At 46.1% G+C, this 21,940-nt stretch overlaps 6 protein-coding genes across 15 annotated transcripts in view; 5 read left to right on the top strand and 1 right to left on the bottom strand.

Moving 5' to 3' along the window:
- The window catches only part of usp32 (ubiquitin specific peptidase 32), a 30,097-nt gene extending 25,220 nt beyond the window's left edge, over positions 1–4,877 (top strand). For all 6 annotated transcript variants that reach the window (XM_029001504.1, XM_029001502.1, XM_029001503.1 and 3 more), the window contains 8 exons: positions 584–768; positions 866–952; positions 1,042–1,162; positions 2,602–2,793; positions 2,879–3,131; positions 3,215–3,642; positions 4,069–4,161; positions 4,296–4,877. In XM_029001504.1, coding sequence (XP_028857337.1) covers positions 584–768; positions 866–952; positions 1,042–1,162; positions 2,602–2,793; positions 2,879–3,131; positions 3,215–3,642; positions 4,069–4,161; positions 4,296–4,469 — 1,533 coding nt within the window. In that variant the 3' untranslated portion in view covers positions 4,470–4,877. The remainder of the gene's footprint in view (positions 1–583; positions 769–865; positions 953–1,041; positions 1,163–2,601; positions 2,794–2,878; positions 3,132–3,214; positions 3,643–4,068; positions 4,162–4,295) is intronic.
- Positions 4,878–6,702: 1,825 nt separating this feature from the next.
- On the top strand, positions 6,703–9,999 carry LOC114802519 (fibroblast growth factor receptor homolog 1). Its single transcript, XM_029001509.1, has 12 exons — positions 6,703–6,801; positions 7,314–7,418; positions 7,631–7,721; positions 7,828–7,993; positions 8,151–8,289; positions 8,363–8,461; positions 8,653–8,813; positions 8,890–9,027; positions 9,115–9,226; positions 9,360–9,459; positions 9,679–9,778; positions 9,865–9,999. Exons 2-12 carry the CDS (start codon positions 7,382–7,384, stop codon positions 9,892–9,894), a joined length of 1,173 nt encoding a protein of 390 aa, XP_028857342.1. The 5' UTR covers positions 6,703–6,801; positions 7,314–7,381; the 3' UTR covers positions 9,895–9,999.
- A 630-nt stretch (positions 10,000–10,629) lies between these two features.
- On the top strand, positions 10,630–12,346 carry tmem97 (transmembrane protein 97). The gene is made up of 3 exons (XM_029001511.1): positions 10,630–10,822; positions 10,913–11,057; positions 11,283–12,346. The coding sequence occupies exons 1-3, from the start codon at positions 10,709–10,711 to the stop codon at positions 11,555–11,557; spliced, it is 534 nt and encodes a 177-aa protein (XP_028857344.1). The 5' UTR covers positions 10,630–10,708; the 3' UTR covers positions 11,558–12,346.
- Positions 11,839–13,548, bottom strand: ift20 (intraflagellar transport 20 homolog (Chlamydomonas)). 4 transcript variants are annotated; one of them, XM_029001513.1, is made up of 5 exons: positions 13,439–13,548; positions 12,933–13,073; positions 12,762–12,847; positions 12,539–12,642; positions 11,839–12,453 (listed from the first exon to the last, which is right to left on the bottom strand). In XM_029001513.1, exons 2-5 carry the CDS (start codon positions 13,057–13,059, stop codon positions 12,372–12,374), a joined length of 399 nt encoding a protein of 132 aa, XP_028857346.1. In that variant the 5' UTR covers positions 13,060–13,073; positions 13,439–13,548; the 3' UTR covers positions 11,839–12,371. The 4 variants fall into 4 exon arrangements, with proteins under 4 accessions (XP_028857346.1, XP_028857347.1, XP_028857348.1 ...); XM_029001514.1 differs by having other exon boundaries at positions 13,432–13,547; XM_029001515.1 differs by having other exon boundaries at positions 12,933–13,070; positions 13,432–13,530.
- A 396-nt stretch (positions 13,549–13,944) lies between these two features.
- On the top strand, positions 13,945–18,101 carry tnfaip1 (tumor necrosis factor, alpha-induced protein 1 (endothelial)). The gene is made up of 7 exons (XM_029001510.1): positions 13,945–14,098; positions 14,619–14,954; positions 16,441–16,610; positions 16,803–16,886; positions 16,972–17,024; positions 17,129–17,324; positions 17,405–18,101. The coding sequence occupies exons 2-7, from the start codon at positions 14,708–14,710 to the stop codon at positions 17,621–17,623; spliced, it is 969 nt and encodes a 322-aa protein (XP_028857343.1). The 5' UTR covers positions 13,945–14,098; positions 14,619–14,707; the 3' UTR covers positions 17,624–18,101.
- Positions 18,102–18,845: 744 nt separating this feature from the next.
- The window catches only part of sgsm2 (small G protein signaling modulator 2), a 38,277-nt gene continuing 35,182 nt past the window's right edge, over positions 18,846–21,940 (top strand). The window contains exons 1-2 of one of the 2 annotated variants that reach the window (XM_029001507.1): positions 18,846–19,214; positions 21,184–21,259. In XM_029001507.1, coding sequence (XP_028857340.1) covers positions 19,155–19,214; positions 21,184–21,259 — 136 coding nt within the window. In that variant the 5' untranslated portion in view covers positions 18,846–19,154. The remainder of the gene's footprint in view (positions 19,215–21,183; positions 21,260–21,940) is intronic. The other variant, XM_029001508.1, reaches the window with a different exon arrangement.

Below are 21,940 nucleotides of genomic sequence, written 5' to 3'. Positions count from 1 at the left end.
TGATATATGCCACTGAGCAAAGCACCATCCCCACACACTGCTCCCCGGGTGCCTGTCATGGCTGCCCACTGCTCAAGGGTGATTGTTAAAAGCAGAGGACGCATTTCGTTGTGTCACCGTGTTCTGTGCTATGTATCACAACAAGTCTCTTCACTTAAACGCTTAAATTTATTTATGTTCTGCACTGCATCGATGCAGAATTGTCCACATCTGCCTCATGATGCATCGATAATAAGATTAATTTCAACACCCCTGTTTAGAATTATAGGTCATAAAGGGTTATGTAGTTTCTCCCCATTCCTTATTTACATTATACGGTGAGCAACGTCAGAATTGAGCTGTCTGATGTTGAGAGATTGCAGCAGATCTTTGAAGACTGTAGACCTCAGAGCTTATTGTTTAATAAATTTATTTTGAATAAGTTTAGATTATTTCCTTTATATACCAGGAAAGGTGGTAAATCTAAGAAAGGTCTTAGATTTAATTTAAAGCGTTCTTAAAAAGGTCTTTAAAGATTAAAAATCCTGGGGATACCCTGTATTAATCACCTTTTTTCTTTCTTTTCCCCGCCTCCTCCCTTTAGATGCGGACAGAGCTCTACTTCTTGTCTTCTCAGAAGAACAGGCCAAGTCTGTTTGGGATGCCGCTGATCGTTCCTTGCACTGTGCACACCAGTAAAAAGGACCTCTATGATGCTGTGTGGATCCAGGTGTCCCGACTAGCCAGTCCCCTTCCTCCTCAGGAGGCCAGTAATCATGCCCAGGACTGGTCAGTGATGCAGGCACATGAACATACATTGCCCCTAAATATCAACGTTCATTTTCATTCAATCACAGTTGGCGTGTCATTTTTCTGTTGTTGACAGTGATGACAGCATGGGTTACCAGTATCCCTTCACACTGCGGGTGGTGCAGAAGGACGGGAACTCGTGTGCCTGGTGTCCGTGGTACAGGTACGTGACCAATCACGCTGTGCTGGGTTCTGACCTGAGGGCCTCGGTGGAGCAGGGTGACAGACGAGCGCTGTGTCTGTGTCGGCCAGGTTCTGCCGGGGCTGCACGGTGGACTGCAGCGAGGACCGGGCCGCCATCGGGAATGCCTACATCGCCATCGACTGGGACCCCACTGCCCTGCACCTCCGCTACCAGACCTCCCAGGAGAGGGTGAGAGTCTGAGCTCAGACTGTCTGCTAATAACTTAGACAAACTGTGTGTAAAAGTAATCTCTGATGTTTCATGCGTCATTATTTATTATGAGTCCTATACTGAGCAATCTTAAAACCACATCATCAGTTTCTGGAAAACAGCCCCTATAAACAGAGAAGAACTCAAGTCCAGAGTCCACTGAACTATAGGACCAGATGAACATTCCTGCTGGTGCGCTGTGCTGCTTAAAGGCTGCTGTTAAACCTACTCCTAATGCACTTTTCATTGGTTTGTGTGTGTTTCTGTGTATACATACCATTCAAAAGGTCAGGGCGGTTTAGAAATATCCTCAGTTTTGATAGAAAGCAATTGTTTTATCCAACATCAAATTGCTCAGAAATGACTGTTAATGATTGAATAACCGTACTGATTAGAAACTAGTTTTGCAATGATCTTAGTACAGCTGAAAACAATTACACTGAATAAGCAAGCAATAATTCAGTCTAATTCAGTGTGTGCATAAGAACTGTATGATTTTCCACACATTTGTAGACACGTCATGCTCTCAAACTTTTACTGTACATTTCACCACACTCAATATTTTAGTTATTTATTCCTCTACTTCCAAAACGTTTATGTCACGACTCATCTTTCCCATCCGGTTCCATTTACACATTCAGTTTTTCATCTGTATCTTGCGTGCATCAGCATCAAGCACCAAAGCAAAGTTCGAATTCTGATTATCTTATCATGGTCATGCAGACGTCACGTCTCTGTGGCATCATTCATTTAAAACCTCAACTTGCCTAGTAGTCACCATTAGTCTGATAACAGAACTGCAGATCTCAGCACTATTGCGCCACTCGTTTAAAGGCGTAATTGCCTTTTACTGCATTGCCTCAGAGTCGCACGGTACGTAGGAGTGGCATATGGGGGGGTGGGGGCATTTCAATCGCTGGCGTGCTTCAGTGTTCGCAGTTTAGGTTCCTCATCAAATTCCATGAGTTAAAGTAGACCTGGGAGACTCAGGTTTACGTTCTCATCTGCATAGGGGAGCACTTTCCTGCTGACTTTTCACAGACATAAAGCCTGAAGCACATTTGCTTAAAGTTAAAGAAAAGTGAAGTGATTGTCACTTGTGATATACACAGCTGCACGGCACACGGTGCACACAGTGAAATTTGTCCTCTGAATTTAACCCGTCACCCTGAGTGAGCAGTGGGCAGCCATGACAGGCGCCCGGGGAGCAGTGTGTGGGGACGGTGCTTTTGCTCATTGGCACCTTGGCGGATCGGGATTCGAACCGACAACCTTCTGATTACAGGGCCGCTTCCTTTAGCACTGTGCCACCACTGCCCCCTGTCCATCTTATGGTGTCCATGCTTGTAGGAGAGCTTTGCTGTCCATGTCCTTGTGTTGAGCGGGGCAGAATTTGATCAGTCATGTCTGTGATGCAGATAGTTGAGGAGCATCCCAGCGTGGACCAGAGCCGCCGGGCCCAGGCAGAGCCCATCAGCCTGGACAGTTGCCTGAGGGCCTTCACCGGCGAGGAGGAGCTGGGGGAGGATGAGCTCTACTACTGCTCCAAGTGCAAGACCCACCGACTAGCCACAAAGAAGCTGGACCTCTGGAGGCTCCCGGCCATCTTGGTCTGAGCAGTCAAGAATTGACTGGAATAGCTTATTACTGGAACTGGACTGATTGCTAATGTTTGATGTTAAATCTTCACTGCAGATTGTTCATCTGAAGCGGTTCCAGTTTGTTAACGGCCGCTGGATTAAGTCCCAGAAGATAGTGAAGTTTCCCAGGGAGGGTTTCGATCCAAGTGCTTTCCTGGCCCCGCGGGAGGCGGAGAAGAGCCGACAGGATGCAGCAGACGAAAGCCTTGCCGAGGAGCTTCACAAGAGCGGCGGAGGTGGAGGGGACTCTTCCTCCGTCTCCTCTGTCTCCACCACCACCATAAGCAGCTTCTACAACTCTGCCAAAGGTCCGTTCCCCAACGTTTTATTATTAAATCATATACAATCTCTTTTTGATTTTACTTCATTTGATTTTTACTTACCATTGCAGCTTCACCCGCCTCAGGCAGAAAGTCAGGCAGCCCCCTGAAAAGCAGCAGTCCCAGCCCCAGCAGCAGCCCCAAGGGCACCGGGCGGAGGCAAGGCCGCCTTCGCCTGCCCCAGCTGGGCAGCAGACACCGACTGTGCAACAGCAAGGAGAGCCTGGACAGCAGCAGCAAGGAGACTGGCTCGGAAGCAGAGCCCAACTCCATCACGGCGGAGGTTCTGGGCCCCGGCGGCCCGGCAGAGGCCACCTCTGGGGATTCGTGGTCTGCGGATGCCTCTAGCAGTGACTGTGACGTCGTCGTGATGAACGGACTCGGGCCGGAGCACGGCCAGAGCTGCGTTCCCGCCGAGGCCGGTGCAGATCCAGAGACCGCCGCTCACCAAAGAGGCGAAATCTGCCTGGAGCCCATCTACAATTTATATGCAATTTCTGTAGGTGTTGGCCTTTCTGTTGTTACTCAAAACATTTTACATACATGTTTTATTATGATTGATTTCCTCTGTAGGAGAGCTTGTCAACCTTATTTTAATAAGAATTATGCAGCAAGTGACTGGTATCCTGGGGGGGGGGGGAGGGTAAATTGGGGTAAACTGGGGTAAACATGCCATTGCTTAGAGGGGCGCGCGGGTGTTGACGTGGTGGTGAGTTCAAATCAAAGTAAATGGTGCGTGTGTATTTTTGCCCCGCCCTGCTCCACCACTGTACCAGGAGGGTTTTGTATTGTGTCTGAAAATCATACACAGAAATTGGTAAACTATGAAACTCATTTATGCAAGTAAACTGTATAATATGCCATACTCACTATATGTGATTTTTTATTTATTTTTAATTTTCTTATTCACAATAAAATCTTTCAGTGCCATTCAGGAATCATGGGAGGAGGCCACTATGTGACTTATGCCAAAAACCCCAATGAAAAATGGTACTGTTACAACGACAGCAGCTGCAAGGTAAGAAGCTTGTAGTCGCGGTGTTAATTATTGTAATAACTACACTGTGGTTGATCAGACAGTTCAGACATTTATTTGTTTTGGTCAAATTGGCCCGCATGGCTCTCACTATCAGTTGTAAATCGCCCCTGTAGGAGTTGCACTCTGAAGAGATTGACACAGACTCGGCCTACATCCTCTTCTACGAGCAGCAGGGTGTGGACTACTCGCGGTTCCTGCCAAAGATCGACGGCAAAAAGATGGCCGACACCACTAGCATGGACGAGGACTTTGAATCAGACTACAAGAAGTACTGTGTCCTTCAGTGAGGCGCCGCTCTTCCATCAGATGCACCTCCGCGGTGGGTCCGTGGTGGGAGAACGATGGCGCCGCGGTCGGGGAAGCCAGCACTTCGGGAAGACCTGTAGCACCACAAGCACAAAACAAGGTCTTTGTCACCCTTCCCCACGCCGCTGGCTGCTGGTCCCTCGCTGCTCTCATGCGTGTGTAGCTTACGGAGTGTGAGTGTACGTGCAGGGACGATAGTGAGAGGTGGTGATGTCATTGTTGCCAAGTGAACACGCGCGTCTCCCACTTTAAAAAGAAATATTCTCCCTCTATACAAATGTGTACACGTAGACGTGGTGGACCAAAGTGAGCCAACGGTGAGCCCCCCCCCCTACACACACACACACACACACACACACACACACACACACAGGCCTGTACAAACAAACTGAAGTCAGCACAACACAGGCTGCTCTCACGCGAGCACAATGTCTGCAAGACACTCCCTCCTTCCATTCAACGAATCCCATTCCTCCCCTGGCCACTTTATTAGGTACACCGTTCTGTCACACACGCCCGTTTTGGGTTGGGGTCCCCCCCCCTCACCTCCCTTCTATCTTTTTCATGCACTACCTCATAATTTTTGACAGACAGTATTAAATTGTTCCATCCACACCTCTATTTTTATCTACTGCAGTACCCCACCCCCCCACGACATGATGATCGAATCAAAAATACATCATGTATTTGATTAACATACCCGTTAACTGCCAAATCGTCAGCTCTGTTTGTTTGTTTTTATAGTAATCTATATTTATTTATGATTTTTAGCACGTTTATTTATGCATTAGCAAGGGCTTACTAATGTACGTGTTTTTTTTTTTTGTTTTTAAAGAAACTGAACATTTGTAGCCTCTAAACCATTGCGGTGCTGTTGCCGTTGAATACCTTCATTGCACAGCTTCTCGAATGTCGACGTGCGTTTCCCTACAGATGTCACATGACTGTCAATGACATTACTGCAGCCAAATGTAAACATATCTACTGTCTCTGACGAATGGATTCTCACGCTTGTCAAGCCAAAGTTGGTTACAGGTTGCCTGGTGGGCAAAGAAATAATCTGTTCAGATGTTTCAGAAAACCCTCGATGTCTCGTGTGCGCTGGAGCAGGTAGCGACTAAAATGTTTTTTAAAAATAGATTTTTATTGATTGTACCTTTTCAATATGGATTCTTCCAGATGTAAAGAGGGCCCAAAGCTTTGGAGAATGAAAAAGACCCAAATTATGCCAATCTCTCGTGCTGCTATACTTCTAAATGTTCATTGTTATGGTGGAGATGCTTTGTAACTCCTGTGAAGGAAGAGAGTTCCACCCTGTTGGAAAATGAACAACTTTATTTGTATAATTTATTGTCACCTCATGACCACAGATTATTTAAAATAAAAAAATTTAAATCCCCCCGATGCTTGAAAAGGAGTGTGTAATTGGGGTCACAAATTTTAATCTGAGCGCTTGCACACAATTCCCCAGGGATAATTCAAAAGTGTTCACTTATGGGCAGTAACCTGGTTATTTGGCATGTTGTGCACTCAACTACTGAAATGTGTGTGTTTTTTTTTTTTTTTTTTTTTTTTTTCTAGTTATTTAGTCATATATGTATATACGTTTTTTTTTTTTTTTTTTTTGTTAAATTCATTTTGGATTGATCAGCAGAGATGTTTTAATGAGCTTTTATTTTGTAAAGCGTTTATGGAGTTAAAATGACGTTGCACTGACATTTGAAAAAAATTGTACATAACGCATTTTGTAAATAAAACAATAAAACCGATGTATTTGAAATATGAGCTGTAAAAAGTTGTAGTTGTATATGGAGTGATACCTTCGATCTGTAACTATTTAAGACAAAATATTAAATACGGCAGAAACAATCACGAAACAAGCTTTCTGGTGTCAACTGTTTTTGCAACCAAAAAAAACAATTAATAAAATGACCTTACGGCTTCAATCCGTATATGTCAAATTGTGAACAAGCAGTTAATTTAGCCTTTTAATCTTTACAAATTTTATTTAAAATAAATTCAACGTTTTAGCATTTAAACACCCAAACCACGAATCGCGATGCTCTTTTTCCTTTTTGACAGAACCACGTTCTATGTAGGACACACGGACATGTGAAGTTTTCAGAAGCTGCAGCGTGCACAGCGTCTCACCACAATGCTACCACTGACATTGTCAGTTCCGGAGCCCCCCCACCCTTTTGTTTGATCAGTGGTCTGACACCAAAGGGTGCTGCTAAAAGGTGCGCTTGGTTTTCAAATGAGAGCAGGGAACTTGAGGTCCTCGGTCAAGAGGCAGAATTATTTCATGATCAGGTAAGGCTTCAAACCATTAAATTAATTCTTTCAAATGTAAGATTTATTGACAATAGGTTAGAGTGACAAATGAAATCAGGACAATTGATTACTAAACTTCATGTAGTACATTTACATTTACAGCATTACCAGACGCCCTTATCCAAAGCGACTTACAATCAGTAGTAACAGGTACAGTCCCCCCCCCCGGAGACACTCAGGGTTAAGTGTCTTGCTCAAGGACACAATGGTAGTAAGTGGGATTTGAACCTGGGTCTTCTAGTTCATAAGCGAGTGTGTTACCCACTAGGCTACTGCCACCCAAAGTAAAACTTCAAGTAAAACGTCCTAGACATTATTTGGCAAGTTTGTTTGATTGGATTGGTTGCCTGATAATTAAATAACGAGATTGTACGTATTCAATATTTAATCAATATCGATATTTGTCTGCTAATTACCAGAAATTCTGTTTGTTAGGGCAATTTATGTTATTGTAGCCAATAGTATTATTATTTTATTACATTTTACTACAGAGCACCATGGTGTCTCATAGCCCCACCCACAGGGTCTTTTGATTAAGAGTGACTGCAGCCAAACTGACATGACACCAACTCCGACTTCCACAACCGCAGCTCAGGGTAAGCGCTTCTCTATTTTCTCCACACCGTACCAGATATGAAGTCATTAAAGGGCCTCGACTCCTCTGCAGCTTGTGGTTTGGTGCATTGTTCATGTCTGTGGTCAAGTTATTATTATTTTTCCGTGTGTGTGTCTTCCTGCACAAGCTAATAAAAAGGATGCAACTCACAGAACCCAACCCTATAAAACCCTATTAAAACATGCTTTTCAGACGCACCAGACGTCACGTACTACGTCCTCATCGGCGGGTCGGCTCTCGCTGTTCTTACCTCTTTTGTGTTTTTCATCATTTGGATAAAAAAGTAAGTGGAAACTCAGATCGGAACGTTCCTCTTTACTTTTTTTTTTTTTTTTTTGCTCGTGGTGAGGACTTGAAAAGTGAACTTGGGCGCCCTGTTTGATGTCCAGATATCGCTCCTTGACCAAGACCATTGCAGAGCTGCGTCGGGGCCGGCACTCCCCCCTCCCGGCCCTGCCTCCCACCGTGCCACAGTCATTCGACGATGACTCCGAGGCTCCGTTACAGAGGCAAAGCTCCGAGCAGGCCTCCGGGCTGCCGTGGAAACCGCCTCAGGTTCAACGCGCCGAGCTCGCCCATCACTTTTTGTTTCTGTGCATGCATGTGTGACGCATGCAAGTTGTAGTGCAGTGTGCATCGTTAATAATGTGCATCAAACAAATGAATTCCAATGAGTGTCGTTTACTGGGAAACACCACTGCTTCCTTTACAGCACTGCGGCTTCTCCAAGGAACATGTGAGGCTACTTCAGCTCATCAAGGCGGGAAAAGAAGGGGTGTTCTACAAAGCCAAGATGACCCGAGGCACATGCAGAGGTCACTCAATGGTCACCTGCAAAATTGCCAAAGAGGGTACAGTCATTAGAACGGGGACTTAAATAGCGGTATTTAGTCACGTTTGAAGCTTATTTGAGTCTATTCGTAGGCGTCAGCCCAAAGCAAGTGGAGAGGGAAGTGTCCGTGATGAAGAAGTTGGGGTACCATAAGAACATTTTACAGCTGCTCGGCTGGAACAGCACACAGGGTAGGTGCTCGCGGTCCCTAATAAGTACGGATGGGTTGCTCGGTTTTTATTCTCGCACATCAGGTTTGGCCAGTGTGGTTCCTTCAACTCGGAAATCGCAACTCGTTTCGAGCGAGCCGCTCTAGATGATTGTAATGCGTCTGAACGTAATATTGTGCGCACGTTCTGAGTCAAACGTCCTTCGTCCCTAGAACCTTACACACTGATCATGGAGTTTGTTCAGTATGGCACCCTACGCAGTTTTCTACAGACTCAAAGGGACAAGCTGAGCTCGGATCCAGAGCTGCAGAGCCTTCTCACCATCGCATCGTATCACACCGCCCTCGCCATGGAACACCTCCACTCCAAAATGGTGCGTCTTTGCTCCGTCCAGCGGCAGCGGCGGTGTGTAGGTGCTGGTGGAGTGTGATGGAGTGTTTGCTGTGCAGGTCGTGCACGGTGACCTTGCCTTGCGGAACGTGATGGTGGGCCAGTTCCCGTGGGAGGTGAGGCTGACTGAGTTCGGCTTGGCCAGGGACATGTCCAGCATGAGGAGCCGACGCAGCAGCCGCAAGAAGAAGCACAGGGTGAGATTCTGGATTTTGGGGGCGTGACGCTCGAATCGTTCCCCCCCCCCCGAGCGCGTTACACGTGGATCTGTGTTTGAATCACAGGAGCGCGTGCCGCTGCGCTGGTATCCTCCAGAATACTTCAGGAACAATCACTACAGCTTCAAGGGGGACGTCTGGGCCTTTGGCGTGTTGCTCTGGGAGATGCAGACATTTGGTAGGTCTTCCGCGACCTTTTCCGACCGCGTCTACAAACGTGCGATGAATTTTGGACGGAAATACATGCAGAGCCTCTACTGAAGCTCCACGCGCAACATGAAGATAAAAGGGTGAAATCCCCACTGTGGTAGGATCGGTACCGTATGCCAGTCTGGCGACGTCAGACGAGGTGGTGTACCACATCTGCGCCGGCCGCAAAAACGCGATCCCTGACAGCTGCAGACCAGAAATGTGAGTAATGAAGTCCAAATTATGACTTCAGTCTGAAATATTTTGGGGTCAAATCTGCACTTCTGAATACCTTGATTACAAAATTCTGACCAGATCTTGGTTCTTACGACTTCCTTTTACTCCACAATTTATAGATCGGATCTTAAATAGGGGCAGTGTGCAAACCCTGTTAATATGAAATATGATAAAAAATAATGATGATTGCTTTGACTCCACCAGCACACAGATCCTGCATGACTGCTGGCTGGAGCCATACACACTCAGGCCCGCATTCACCGACATCGTCCGAACGCTGGAAAATGTCATGGAGGATGATTCGGTATGAGAGGCTTCTGGACTTTCCATTAAGCAAATATATGAAAACACCCGCATTTTCACCATCATAACCCTAACCCTTTTTGGCAGGATTATGTCAACGTGGACAACAAGTCCTAATTGCTGGCTGTCGTCTCAGCAACCATTTGCACAAACTCCTATGTTATTGAACCAAAAATAATTTTGTTTATTGTCTTTATATTCAAATAAAATGTTTCCATAATTGTGTTTTTCCCCACTTGTCTTCAGTTGTGCATTTTGCACATAAAAATATATACAGTGCAGGCCAAAAGTTTGGACACACCTTCTCATTCAATGTGTTTTCTTTTCATGACCATTTACGTTGGTAGATTCTCACTGAAGGCATCAAAACTATGAATGAACACATGTGGACTTATGTACTTAACAAAAAGGTGAAATAAATGAAAACATGTTTTATATTCTAGTTTCTTTGCTCTGATTACTGCTTTGCACACTCTTGGCATTCTCTCGATTCTCTTGTTGGCCCCTTTGCCTTCACTCTGCGGTCCAGCTCACCCCAAAACCATCTCGTTTGGGTTCAGGTCCGGTGACTGTGGAGGCCAGGTCTCCACTTTTTGTTAAGTACATAACTCCACACGTGTTCATTCATAGTTTTGATGCCTTCAGTGAGAATCTACCAAGGTAAATGGTCATGAAAATAAAGAAAACAGAGAAGAGAAGGTGGGTCCAAACGTTTGGCCTAAAGAACAGTCCCCTCCCATTTTAGGCGTTCGCGAGCAAGGAGCCAATGAAATTCTCTCGGACCCGCCCCCGCCCCATCAAGCGAGGCAATCAGCCAATGAATTCAGAGAATCGGGCTCCTCGTGGCATCACGCACTCCCCGAGCAGGAAGTCCAGGTTCACGTTTTCACCCAACTGTCAATTCCAACGACGTGCGGCGGTCCGGCTCAAAATGTCCGTCCGTGTTTTAGAGCTGATATTTTTCGTTTATTTCGCCACCCACGTCCCCATCACCGCACTGATCGACTTGCAAGCCCTGCTACCGGAGCATGTGTACCCACAGGCGGTAAGCTGAGCTGGACCCGGCTCGTTTGAGGCTCTTCAGGCTTTTCTTCGTGCTTTCGTTGCCGACGTTTGCGACGCTTGTACCCTGCAGCTGAGAGACCTGCTGCGCTGGTACGCGGCCGAATACCGCGACCCGATGATGCTGGACCCGCCTGTCTGGTTCAAGTCCTTCGTGTTCTGCGAGGCGCTCCTGCAAATGCCATTTTTCCCGGTGGCTGCGTACGCGTTTTGGAAAGGTCGGTGCCGCTGGGTGACCTTTGACCGAGCGCCTGGTGGTCTGTGATTTGCCGCGCAAGACTGACCTCTAGTGGTGGTTACTGCGCAACTGCAACGAGTGATGCGCTGTGATTGGCATCGTCATCTTCAAACCATTTAATAACTTTTTTTAAAAAATTTACTGTATTGTTTAGCTGGATTTACGTCCTTTGGGCTTCACGTGACCAATTGTTTCTGTTTAATAGGTGGCTGCCGTTGGATCCGGACTCCTGCAATTATCTACTCTGCCCACGTAGCTACGACCTTAATCCCCATTCTGGCTCACATCCTCTCGCACCGGTTTCCGGAGAAGCCCCACCCTGGGCCTCAGACACCATCCGAGCGTTTGGCCCTCGTCTCGATCTACGCCCCGTACCTCGTAGTGCCAGTCATGTTGCTGTTCACCATGCTGTGCAGCTCAACATACAACCCTGGCTCGCAGGGGGGGAAAGACGCCCCGAAGGCGAAGAAAATCAAGTAGCCGCAGGACACAGAGAGAATATGTATTAAAATGTGTTCATTTTTTTTTTAAGATAAGAAAAATAAACTTAAAAAAAAAAAACACTAATATTATCCATCATTCATTAACAACATGAATTGCTGGTGTCTTCCTCCTGTAAGTCGCTTTGGATAAAAGTGACTTACAATAAAGTAAAGTAAACAACATGCAGGGAAGAACATGTCTAAATATTAAAATTGTGCATTTATTGTAGCAATAAATTAGCATATATTACAACGTGTTAATGAAGAATAATAACATGGTTTCAAAAAATATAAATTTTATTCAAGTGTATGTCACATGACCAGTTTATTAGAGTATTTACAGTATGAAATAATGAAAATGCATTTGTGATTGAAAATGCACTGTTTGGTTGTACGACATCCTGAAATTAGAACATCACTCCTGAGAAAATATTTTGGTGTGGTACCATGAGGTGTGTGTGTGTGTGTGTGTCAAAGCCTAAATTAATTACAGGTACATGCAAATATTGTAATGTGTTATGGTATAAATAACACACTATACAGATGAACTGTTTGGTATAAATAGTATAAATATCTTGCTATATAAATATTTCAATTTCATCAAGTGGTAATGTCTTAATGGTCCGAATGATCAGGGATTCAGAAGTTCAGGTCAAGAATCATTTGACAAAACTGTTATTCTGTAATTTGACAGGTCCTGAATGAAATGAACACATAGCACGGCCCAGCTTTTTTCAAGTGGAATGTCCTGCACCATATGTTATGCCATTTTATAATGCATCAAGTACCAGCCGCGGCGATTTTTTCCCTCATCATTTCTGCAGAATAAACTGGTCAATGAATTCATTTTGTTCAGCTTCGACTTTGGAAAGTGCTTCGTACTCGATCCGGTACCTGTCACGGATGAACAAGAACAAGTTGATCATGTGAAATATTTTAATAATGAGTTAATAATGGATGCACAACATCACTGCTTTACCGCTCAAGTTGCATTTTCTTCTCAACAATCAGAGCTTGCAGTTGCTGCTGCTGGGCTTCCCTTTGCTTTGCCACTGATTTCAACAGGTTTCTTGCTCCAATAGCCTATAAAAGGAAATTGCAAATGTGCTAAAAGAAAGAAAGGTCTAAGAAGCACAAACATGAACAGTAATGGAAACATATTGTATGGGACATAAATGAAATAATGGGAATATGGACCGTACCATCATTTTCTCAGTTTCGGCCTCTTTGGCCAATTCATCAACCAGCTCTATGAGGCCACCCACTATTTTCTGGAACTGCCCGATTTCTGAAATATTGATATGAAATATTCAGAAATATTCAGTAGACATGAGCAAATGACTTGCAAATGCGTTACGGTTATGCACACTTACTGTCGACAAACTCCTTGCATTCATCCTTCAGCTCGGCCGTCTTCTGGCCCACCTCGGGTTCCAGCACTCGCAATTTATTTAACTCGTCGAAATGTAACCCGGCTTCGGCCAGCGGATCTTTAGCCATGGCCGAAAGGCCTTCTTTCCATCCGACAACAATAGCAAAAAGATCATTCTTCACGTTGGGGTAACGTTAAGCAGCTAGCTAGAGTAAACCGTGGGCTGTCCTGCTCGTATCATGGTTAATGTATATCATTATAACACTTTAATCGGCAATGATGCTTAATAAATACTAGTAATGTGCTAGTAATAAAAAAAAACACGTAATATTGATTATTGCAGTTAGCCGCCTAGCTTGTTTATCGTGTGAAAATGCATACAGTGGCTAGCTAGCAAACTGTTAGGCTTATAACACATCAACACTTTGCGTTACGCACACTAAACAGCAACTGCCTCGTTCGGCTAAAACAAACAAGGTCTTTTTACCCTCGCAACCCACCTTTTACCTGTTAAATTCGACTTTTGAATATGTGGCACCCTGGAACCGAGTCAACTAGACGCCACCCCCGCTCCGTTCCAACAGCTGGCGCTGCTAGGGCGACCGTGTAAACCATTAAAATTAACATAGGGGTGGAGTAGGGGTCCTGCCGAGCGACAAATTTCCCCCTCGTTAGATACAATTAGGGTCTCACACACATAGACTGCATATTAGTGGAAATCACCAGAATTTTATGTTTCAATAATTGGTAATGAAAGTTGTAATCTGAGATGATTCACTTGTTGATGGATTACCCCCTCTTTTTTTGTATGGTGTGGGCCGTTGGATCACACCGAATGGAAAACGTGTTGAAATAATTTAATAGCTCGTCTTAATTTTACATACAATTTTAAATAATTGATTTTTCTTTTAAACTAAAACCACAAATAAATAATACAAATATAATGTGTAAATAATACTAAGTGTTTTACACGTGTTTTACAAGTGACTTGGTATGTCTCACGACATGCCTGATGGGAAATGTAGTACTTTAATGCGTCACGACAGACTACAAAAGTTAACATTCCTCACGTTTAAGCCTGTTAGCTTGCTTACATGTATTAGCGATTTATCTGTCAGAGCGGGTTTCGGCCCATCCGTCGGGGTATCTAAGCACATCGTGTCGAATGTAAGTAAACAGTCGTGCCTGGAAAGTGCTTGTCTGAGCCGACACGCGGATCAGACAAGCGTGCTGTTTGCTTACTTAGCTGGCTAACGTAATTTGTATTTAAGCTAACTCTCTTCTGAGTTCTGCACGTAGCCAACTTTTGTGTGTCCCATTCCACCACTGATCAATCTGCCTTGATATCTCGACTGGCTTATCAGTCGAAAAGCCAAGGAAAGCGAGTTTACAGTATTAGCGAAATATTGCAACGCTGGTAATTTCGTACACAGACGACAGAGATAGCACATCTCAATTGTTTGGCTAAATTGATCATATAAACCGTAAGCATTTTGGTGTTAATATGAATCCTCATGTACCTATATAGCTCCTTAAGATCAGAATGTTTGCTTTGTATATGTGTTAACAACGTGACGTCGTTCCTGGGGTCAGTAGTTCGTTGCATCATGTCTGTCTACTGCATGAGTAGGTGGTCTCTCGATGTATTCATCTCGAACTCCTCAAAACTGTCCATTTGTGTCCACAGTTATGAGCTGAGCATTTGCAGTAGCAGGCATCACGGCGGGTGACATCAGGCCCATCGTCTGCAGGGTGGTCATCTACCTACAGAAGGACATGTCAGGGGAGAGCTGTGTGCACCCCCTGCACATGCAGACTGGTCCCGTTGTGCCCGCGTCTTCCGCGGCGTGTCCGAAAACCAAGGCGTGCGCCTACCGCGGCCACGTCGGCCGCGGCAGCAAGTACGTCCGGCTGAACGTCGGCGGCACGCTCTTCTATTCAACCCTCCAGGTGCTCACGCAGCAGGACTCCTTGCTGAAGACCATGTTCAGTGGGAAGGTGGAGGTGTTCACCGATAAGGAAGGTGAGAGAACACGCACACGTTCGCAAAAGTGCGGCACGTCTGTTGACCCCTTTGTGCACTTGGCCACCATTTTTTTTAAACTACTTCTATTTAAATGCGATTATCTTCATTTTATGTTCACCATCTAACAGTTCGTTGTGCACATGGTGAAGGACAACATTTGGGCCCAAAAATCTATAGATTTCAGCTTTTCATTTATTCCCATAAAGACGCGCAAAAATGCGTGGTGTTGCCGAGTTTTGGTGAACCGTCTCAAGCGCAGGATTGGAGGAGCGAGGTGTCAATCACATGGGTCACGGGGCCATATGTCATTTTGAACCTTAGCATGTGTAGAATTGGCTGAGACAGCTGTCACTCAGTTTGACGCACAAGTTTGGGTGCGAATTGGATGTTTTATGACGTCAGCAGGAGCACGTGTTGAAACGCAGCTTAGGTCGGAATAATGTTATCAAATTATGATAATAATTTCGGGGCAGTGGTGGCCTAGCGGTGAAGGAAGCGGCCCCGTAATCAGAAGGTTGCCGGTTCGAATCCCGATCCGCCAAGGTGCCACTGAGGTGCCACTGAGCAAAGCACCGTCCCCACACACTGCTCCCCGGTCTCCTGTCATGGCTGCCCACTGCTCACTCAGGGTGATGCGTTAAATGCAGAGGACAAATTTTACTGTGTGCACCGTGTGCTGTGCTGCTGTGTATCACTTTCTTCTAATAGTTCTATAAAGTTTGCCGTTTGTGCTTTGTGATATACACTTGTGTTTTTTTTTGTATACATGGCTTCTGTTTAGGTGCACAAAGGGGTTTAAATGTTAGTCATTTTCTAGACCGAACTGAAATGACTTGGTTGATTTTAAACCGGCCTACTAGCGCAATGAGTTCAGTTTGGAGAATTTTTCAGTGTCGGTTCTAAACACAGGGGGGCATCCTTGCACTTTCCAATCTGAATGCTGCGAATAAAAGTTACTCTTCACTGAGACATTACAAGTTCTTGTGTCATGGCTACTAGAAGAAGAGCAAGACCATAATTAATTTTGGAATTGGTTATAAAATAAGAAATGTTATGATCACATTGAATTTTCTGAAGACAATATTACAACAGAAATAGAGAAATTAACACAATTTAGTTGGTGGTGGGAGAGAGTAAGGAGAATGCGTAGTTTTATTTTATTTCTGTTCACGTAGCCCGTAAAATAAATAGATTTGTCCGATTTTTATGGGATAGTAGTAGCCTAGTGGGTAACACACTTGCCTATGAACTACGGAGTCACAGGTTCAAATCCCACTTCCTACCATCGTGTCCCTGAGCAAGACACTTAAGCCTAAGTTGCTCCAGGGGGGGACTGTCCCTGTAACTACTGATTGTAAGTCACTCTGGATAAGAGCATCTGATAAATGCCATAAATGTAAAAAATGTAAATTTGCATACAACATTGCTTTACAAACTCAGAAATGATATAGAGCTATTTCTACTAGTGCCTTTCTTCTTTTAGGCTGGATCCTGATTGACAGGTGTGGGAAACATTTTGGTGCCATCCTCAGCTATCTTAGGGACAGCAGCGTCACCTTGCCCAAGAGTGGACAGGGCATCAGAGAGCTTATGGCCGAGGCCAAGTACTACCTCATCCGGGGCTTGGTGGACATCTGCCAGGGAGCTCTGCAGGTGTCTGTGATCCCTTTCTTGTCAAATCCTCGGCCAGCACAGCCCCTCAAGTTATTGGGGTTGGACGTCAAACCTCTATGTTATAAATAACATTATATATATTTTTTTTGTTCGTTGTTTTACTGATCGTTCTAATGAACAATGCAGAAGCTTTAGACATTCAGGAAATTGCTTTTGTGGTCTGACTGACAGGACAATAAAGAAAAGGCTGCCTGTGTTATTCCTATCATCACCTCTCACAAGGAGGAGGAAAGACTAATACAAGCCTGTGCCAAGGTGAGACACTCGATTAAGCTGACTTGTGCTGTACTTTTATTCATTTTGTTCGAGTGACTGCAACAGTCTTCTTTCTTCCGGACAGCCTGTGGTGAAATTATTGTACAATCGAAGCAACAACAAATACTCCTACACCAGGTGAATATGGACAAAGGATGGACACACATGCATCATTTGTATCTGCTCTGCCATCTGATGCTTTTTTTTTTTTTTTTTTTTTTTTTTTTAAATATATATAAAAGCACCTCTGATGACAACTTGCTGAAGAACATCGAGTTGTTCGAGAAGCTCTCCTTGAGCTACAGTGGCCGTGTGCTCTTCATTAAAGATGTGATTGGAGACGAGATTTGTTGCTGGTCTTTCTACGGACAGGGACGCAAGCTGGCAGAGGTCTGCTGCACCTCCATCGTCTATGCCACTGAGAAGAAGCACACTAAGGTAAGAGGTGGCAGCGTAATTGCACGTGCCATTAATACAGTTGATTACGTCAAGAAACCTAACCGCCACCTCCTGCGTAGGTTGAGTTTCCTGACGCCCGCATCTATGAAGAGACTCTGAATGCGCTGCTGTACGAGACCCACCCAGTCCCAGACACCTCCCTGCTGGAGGCCACGCGTCGCCGCGCCCACTGCTGCACGCACAGCGAGGAGGACGAGGGAGTGGAGATGAGGGAGCGCGTACGCCGCATCCACATCAAGAGATACAGCACCTACGACGACCGGCCACTGGGTCACTGACGGCACACGTCTTTCACTATTATTAGTTTTTATGTTTTAAACGAACCTCTCGCATCTGTGCCATTTACCATGTTGCGCCAACCATTGAACGCTACTGTGCCCCCAACACCCCCCAAGTACTGAAATGACTGTGAATTAATCCCAGCGGGGGTTTTACCTGCACTGGGTCAGTATACTGGATTAAAAAAAAAAAGAAGTACTTTGGGGGTTTCCAAATCAATGCAGCGGATTTTGTATTATCAAAATATCATTCATGCGGTTTCTACTACAGAATCAAGTCTTTTCTTCTGGGCTACTATGCAATCTTGAGTACACTACCAATAGAATGAACTAAGCACTTTTGATATGTTGCATTCCTCACACCACTGTTTGCTAAACATTTTGTTGATCGTTTTACATGATGCGTATATGCTGCGTACTTTATGAGCATTGTATTTTTTACAGGATTTTATTGGGAAGTAAACTGTGGTAAACAGGTTGTGATTGGTGGGTCTGTTATATTAACTGATTTTTGTTTTCAGAGATTGTTTTAAATTCCACAATGTTAGCTTGTTTCTTGCTAAATGAAAATATATTAGAATTTTTTTTCCATTTATTTTTGTAAAGATGTTTTTCTGAATGTGTTGGAGATCAATAAAAAAATGAAAGAATAAATGCTTACATTATATCCAGTTTTGGAATTTCACATTTTTATCACCGAAATGCATACATTAGGTTATGCATGATTTTAAGAAGACGCCCATTGTAATTGTGATGTACCCAGTAGTCATGCAGGCTTGACAAAAAGCAAATTGTAATCACCTGGGTTGCAAAAACCTGTAACTTTATTGTGCCTCAAGCTTTTGAGTCTGTTTAAAATGTAAAAATTGTCAAAAAGCTTTTTGGGGGCATCTGCGTTGTTGGTCACGATGTGAAGGTTTGTCGACATCTGGCAACCTTAATTAACTTTTTTTTAATTTTTTTATTTGGTTCATTACTGTAGTGGCAGGCAGATTTATCTTTTGCTCAGTTAAGGCATGAATTTTAAGGGTAATTGAATTGGATCGATTAGAAGCGTTTGGCAAAATAAAATAAAAACGACTCTTAAAATGGGGCGCGATCCCGAACAGCGGCGCTCCGTCGCGACTTAAATGTTTACTGTCGTGCGTGTTTCTGTAAACCAGGTCTGTTTTTTTGACAAGAGGACCGATGGATAAACGAGCGCGACACGTGCGGGCTGAGAAACTCGGTCCCGCGGACCTGGCAACCCCGGGAGGCGCGCTAAAAATAAACGCCTGTCAGACGCCGGTGCGCCGATCTGCCCCATTGATCCGGCGCGCGGGCAGGGGCGGGGCCCGCGTCGCTGGCGTCACGCCGAGAGGGAGCCTGAAGATGGAGCCGCGGCCCTCCGCAGCGGCAGCGGCGGCGGCGGCAGCAGCTCAGCCTCCCAGCGGCGCTGCGTTCTGACCGGGGCGAGGAGGGGCCCCGAGTCCCCGGCGGCCGTTCCGGACGCTGACCGACCGACGGACGGACGGACAGGCACGGCGGAGCCATGGCCTCGCCCGCGGACGACGACCATAAGGAGAAACTGCTGTGGAACGTGAAGCGGGAGGTGGGTGGGTCTTGTTTCGGTGTAACGGTCGCGTTATAACGTTACAGTGACGCCCGCATCACTTATCTCCCGGCATCACATCGCGACTCGTGGGCCCTACCTGTGGAGCTCTAGGAACCAGGAAAACCACGTTTTCCGTCAATCGGCGTCAAGCGGCGTGAATACATTCGTAATTCGTTCATGTCGCGCTGATCCGGATTAATAAACGAGCCGTCGTAAAAAGTAAATACCGGCCACGTCCATAGCCGCGGACGAGTGAAGTGAACTGTCTCCTGCCCGTGGAACTTTCTGGAGCGCGTAATGGAGCCGTGATGTTGCATGAACGGGAATAAAAAGATTCATCCCCGGTGGGGAGGTAGTGGCCTAGCGGGCAACACACTCGCCTGTGAACCAGAAGACCCGGGTTCGAACCCCGCTTACTACCATTGTGTCCCTTAAGCAAGACACTTAACCCTGAGTGTCTCCAGGGGGGGGGACTGTCCCTGTAACTACTGATTGTAAGTCGCTCTGGATAAGGGCGTCTGGTAAATGCCGTAAATGTAAAGAATGTAAAAATGGTCAGCCTGCTTTGTTTATAGACGACTGTCCCTTTAAGCTGCGGCCGGCCACCTTGCCGTTGCCTGGCAACTGAAAGCATCAGCAGCTTCCTAAGAAGTCAAATTGCATCAACTGCCGATTAATACTGCTGCTGCCGGCAAGCCCTGTCCTTTGGTCCGACTGATGGGGGGGGGAAGGGCTCCGGCCCCCTGAGTTCCAAATATATTCTGCCATTCTGGGCATCTTCAGCACCTCGAACCCATTCGGGTGACAATGTGTGACGTCCAGGCAGTCAGGGGACGCCCGCCAGGAGTATTGTACGGTGAGAGGGCCGCCCTGGCCGGCGCGCTGTCGTGACGTCCGGGCCGCCGCGATATCCTGTCAGGCCCACGATAGCCCCTTATCTCCCGGCTCTAATAAGCCACGAGTAATGACTTCATTACCGTCATTGTTCCTGCGGTCGGATTTAACGCCATCGCACTCGGCTGCCTCCCACCGCAGGCTTCCCTGCGTGCGTGTGGAGACGGGGAGTCGTATTTTATAGACTGCCAAGCGCAGTTATTATCAGTTATTGTTTTGTTTTTTTTTTTGTTCCCTTAAAATGCCGGATTCCCTGCTCCGTACGGGCACATGGGAATATCAGTACAGTCTAGTTACAAAAGCCCTGCGAGTGGGGAGGCCTTGTTCACCTTAGCGGTTAAGGGAGCGGCCCCGTAATCAGAAGGTTGCCGGTTCGAATCCCGATCCGCCGAGGTGCCACTGAGCGAAGCGCCGTCCCCACACACTGCTCCCCTGTCATGGCTGCCCACTGCGCACTCAGGGCGACGGGTTAAATGCAGAGGACACATTTCACTGTGTGCACCGTGTGCTGTGCTGCCGGGTATCGCAATGACAATCGCTTCACTTTCACTTTTCACTTTCACTTCAGAACTGGCAAAATTATGCGAGGACAATTCTAGAGAGAAATCCGGAATCCGCGCCCGAGTGCCTTTTGACCCGCACGTAGTAAATAAAAATGTGAATTTTCTGCCGTATTTGTGGCGTGAAAAAAAGGGCGGCCGCCGTGACGCCGCGCATCGGAGCCGCACGCAGAGCTTTAGTCATGGCAGCGCCGCAATTAAGACACCTCAGTGTCCCAATTATACCGAGGGGACAGGAGAGGGGACGGCCAATCAAGGGGACCGAAATCAGAAGGTTGCCGGTTCGATTCCCAGCCCGCCAAGGTGCCACTGGGCAAAGCGCCGTCCCCACACACTGCTCCCCACTGCTCACCAAGGGCAGTGGGTTAAATGCAGAGGACACCTTTCGTTGTGTCACCGTGTGCCGCGCTGCGGTGTATCGCAATGACAATCACTTCACATTTGGCCTGTGCTCTGTCGCTCTGTGTGTTACGTTTGCTTTATTTTATTGTTCTTGTTTTTTTTGTTTTTAGGTGAAGCAGATTATGGAGGAGGCGGTGACAAAAAAGTTTGTGCACGAAGACAGCAGCCACATCATCGCTCTTTGCAGTGAGTACGAGCGTCCTCCCCGCGCCCGCGCGCCAATTCACCCGCCGACGTCATTGGCATCGGACAGCGGCTCGGTCCAGATGGTAGAGACTCGGCCACTCACCAGCATGTTCTGGGTGGAGGCCGGGTGGAGCCGAGGTGTCGCTCAGCCGGGATCCAGGCTAGCATTAGCAGTAGCGGTTTACCATGCTGGAACGAAACGTGTGTCTTTTTATTTAAAACTGTCACCCCGTCGACTTTTGACCTTTCGAATGCCCGTTTTATTCCCATTTTAGTACCCTGGAGTCTTGCAGCACAAACACACTCGGTGGTATCTGAGTTACCACAGTGGGTTTTAACGTTAACAGCATCTTCTCAGCCTCAGTCGTTGTCTTTAAACCTATTTTTGGATCGTTTGGTAACCTTTTGGCTTCTTCGTCACCTGAAGCCATACGGGGGACAGCATGAGACTGCCGCATTCAGATGAGGCTGCGAACCAATCTGCAGGATTTGTCACTTTGCCAAATTACAGATTTGAACCCAGGGACAGGACATAAGAAGCAGAAGGAAGGTTTGTTGCTGTTGGTCCAAGCCCTATAGTGGACAGAGCACATGGGACTTGTTCACTAATATTCCCTTTTATGTCTTCTGGATTAACTGAAATGAACAGATAGATTTTTTATTTTCATGTGCTGTGGGTCA

This window comes from Denticeps clupeoides, chromosome 13 (genome assembly GCF_900700375.1).
Source record: "Denticeps clupeoides chromosome 13, fDenClu1.1, whole genome shotgun sequence".
Lineage (NCBI taxonomy): Eukaryota > Metazoa > Chordata > Actinopteri > Clupeiformes > Denticipitidae > Denticeps > Denticeps clupeoides.
This window is presented reverse-complemented; position numbering and strand designations above follow the sequence as displayed.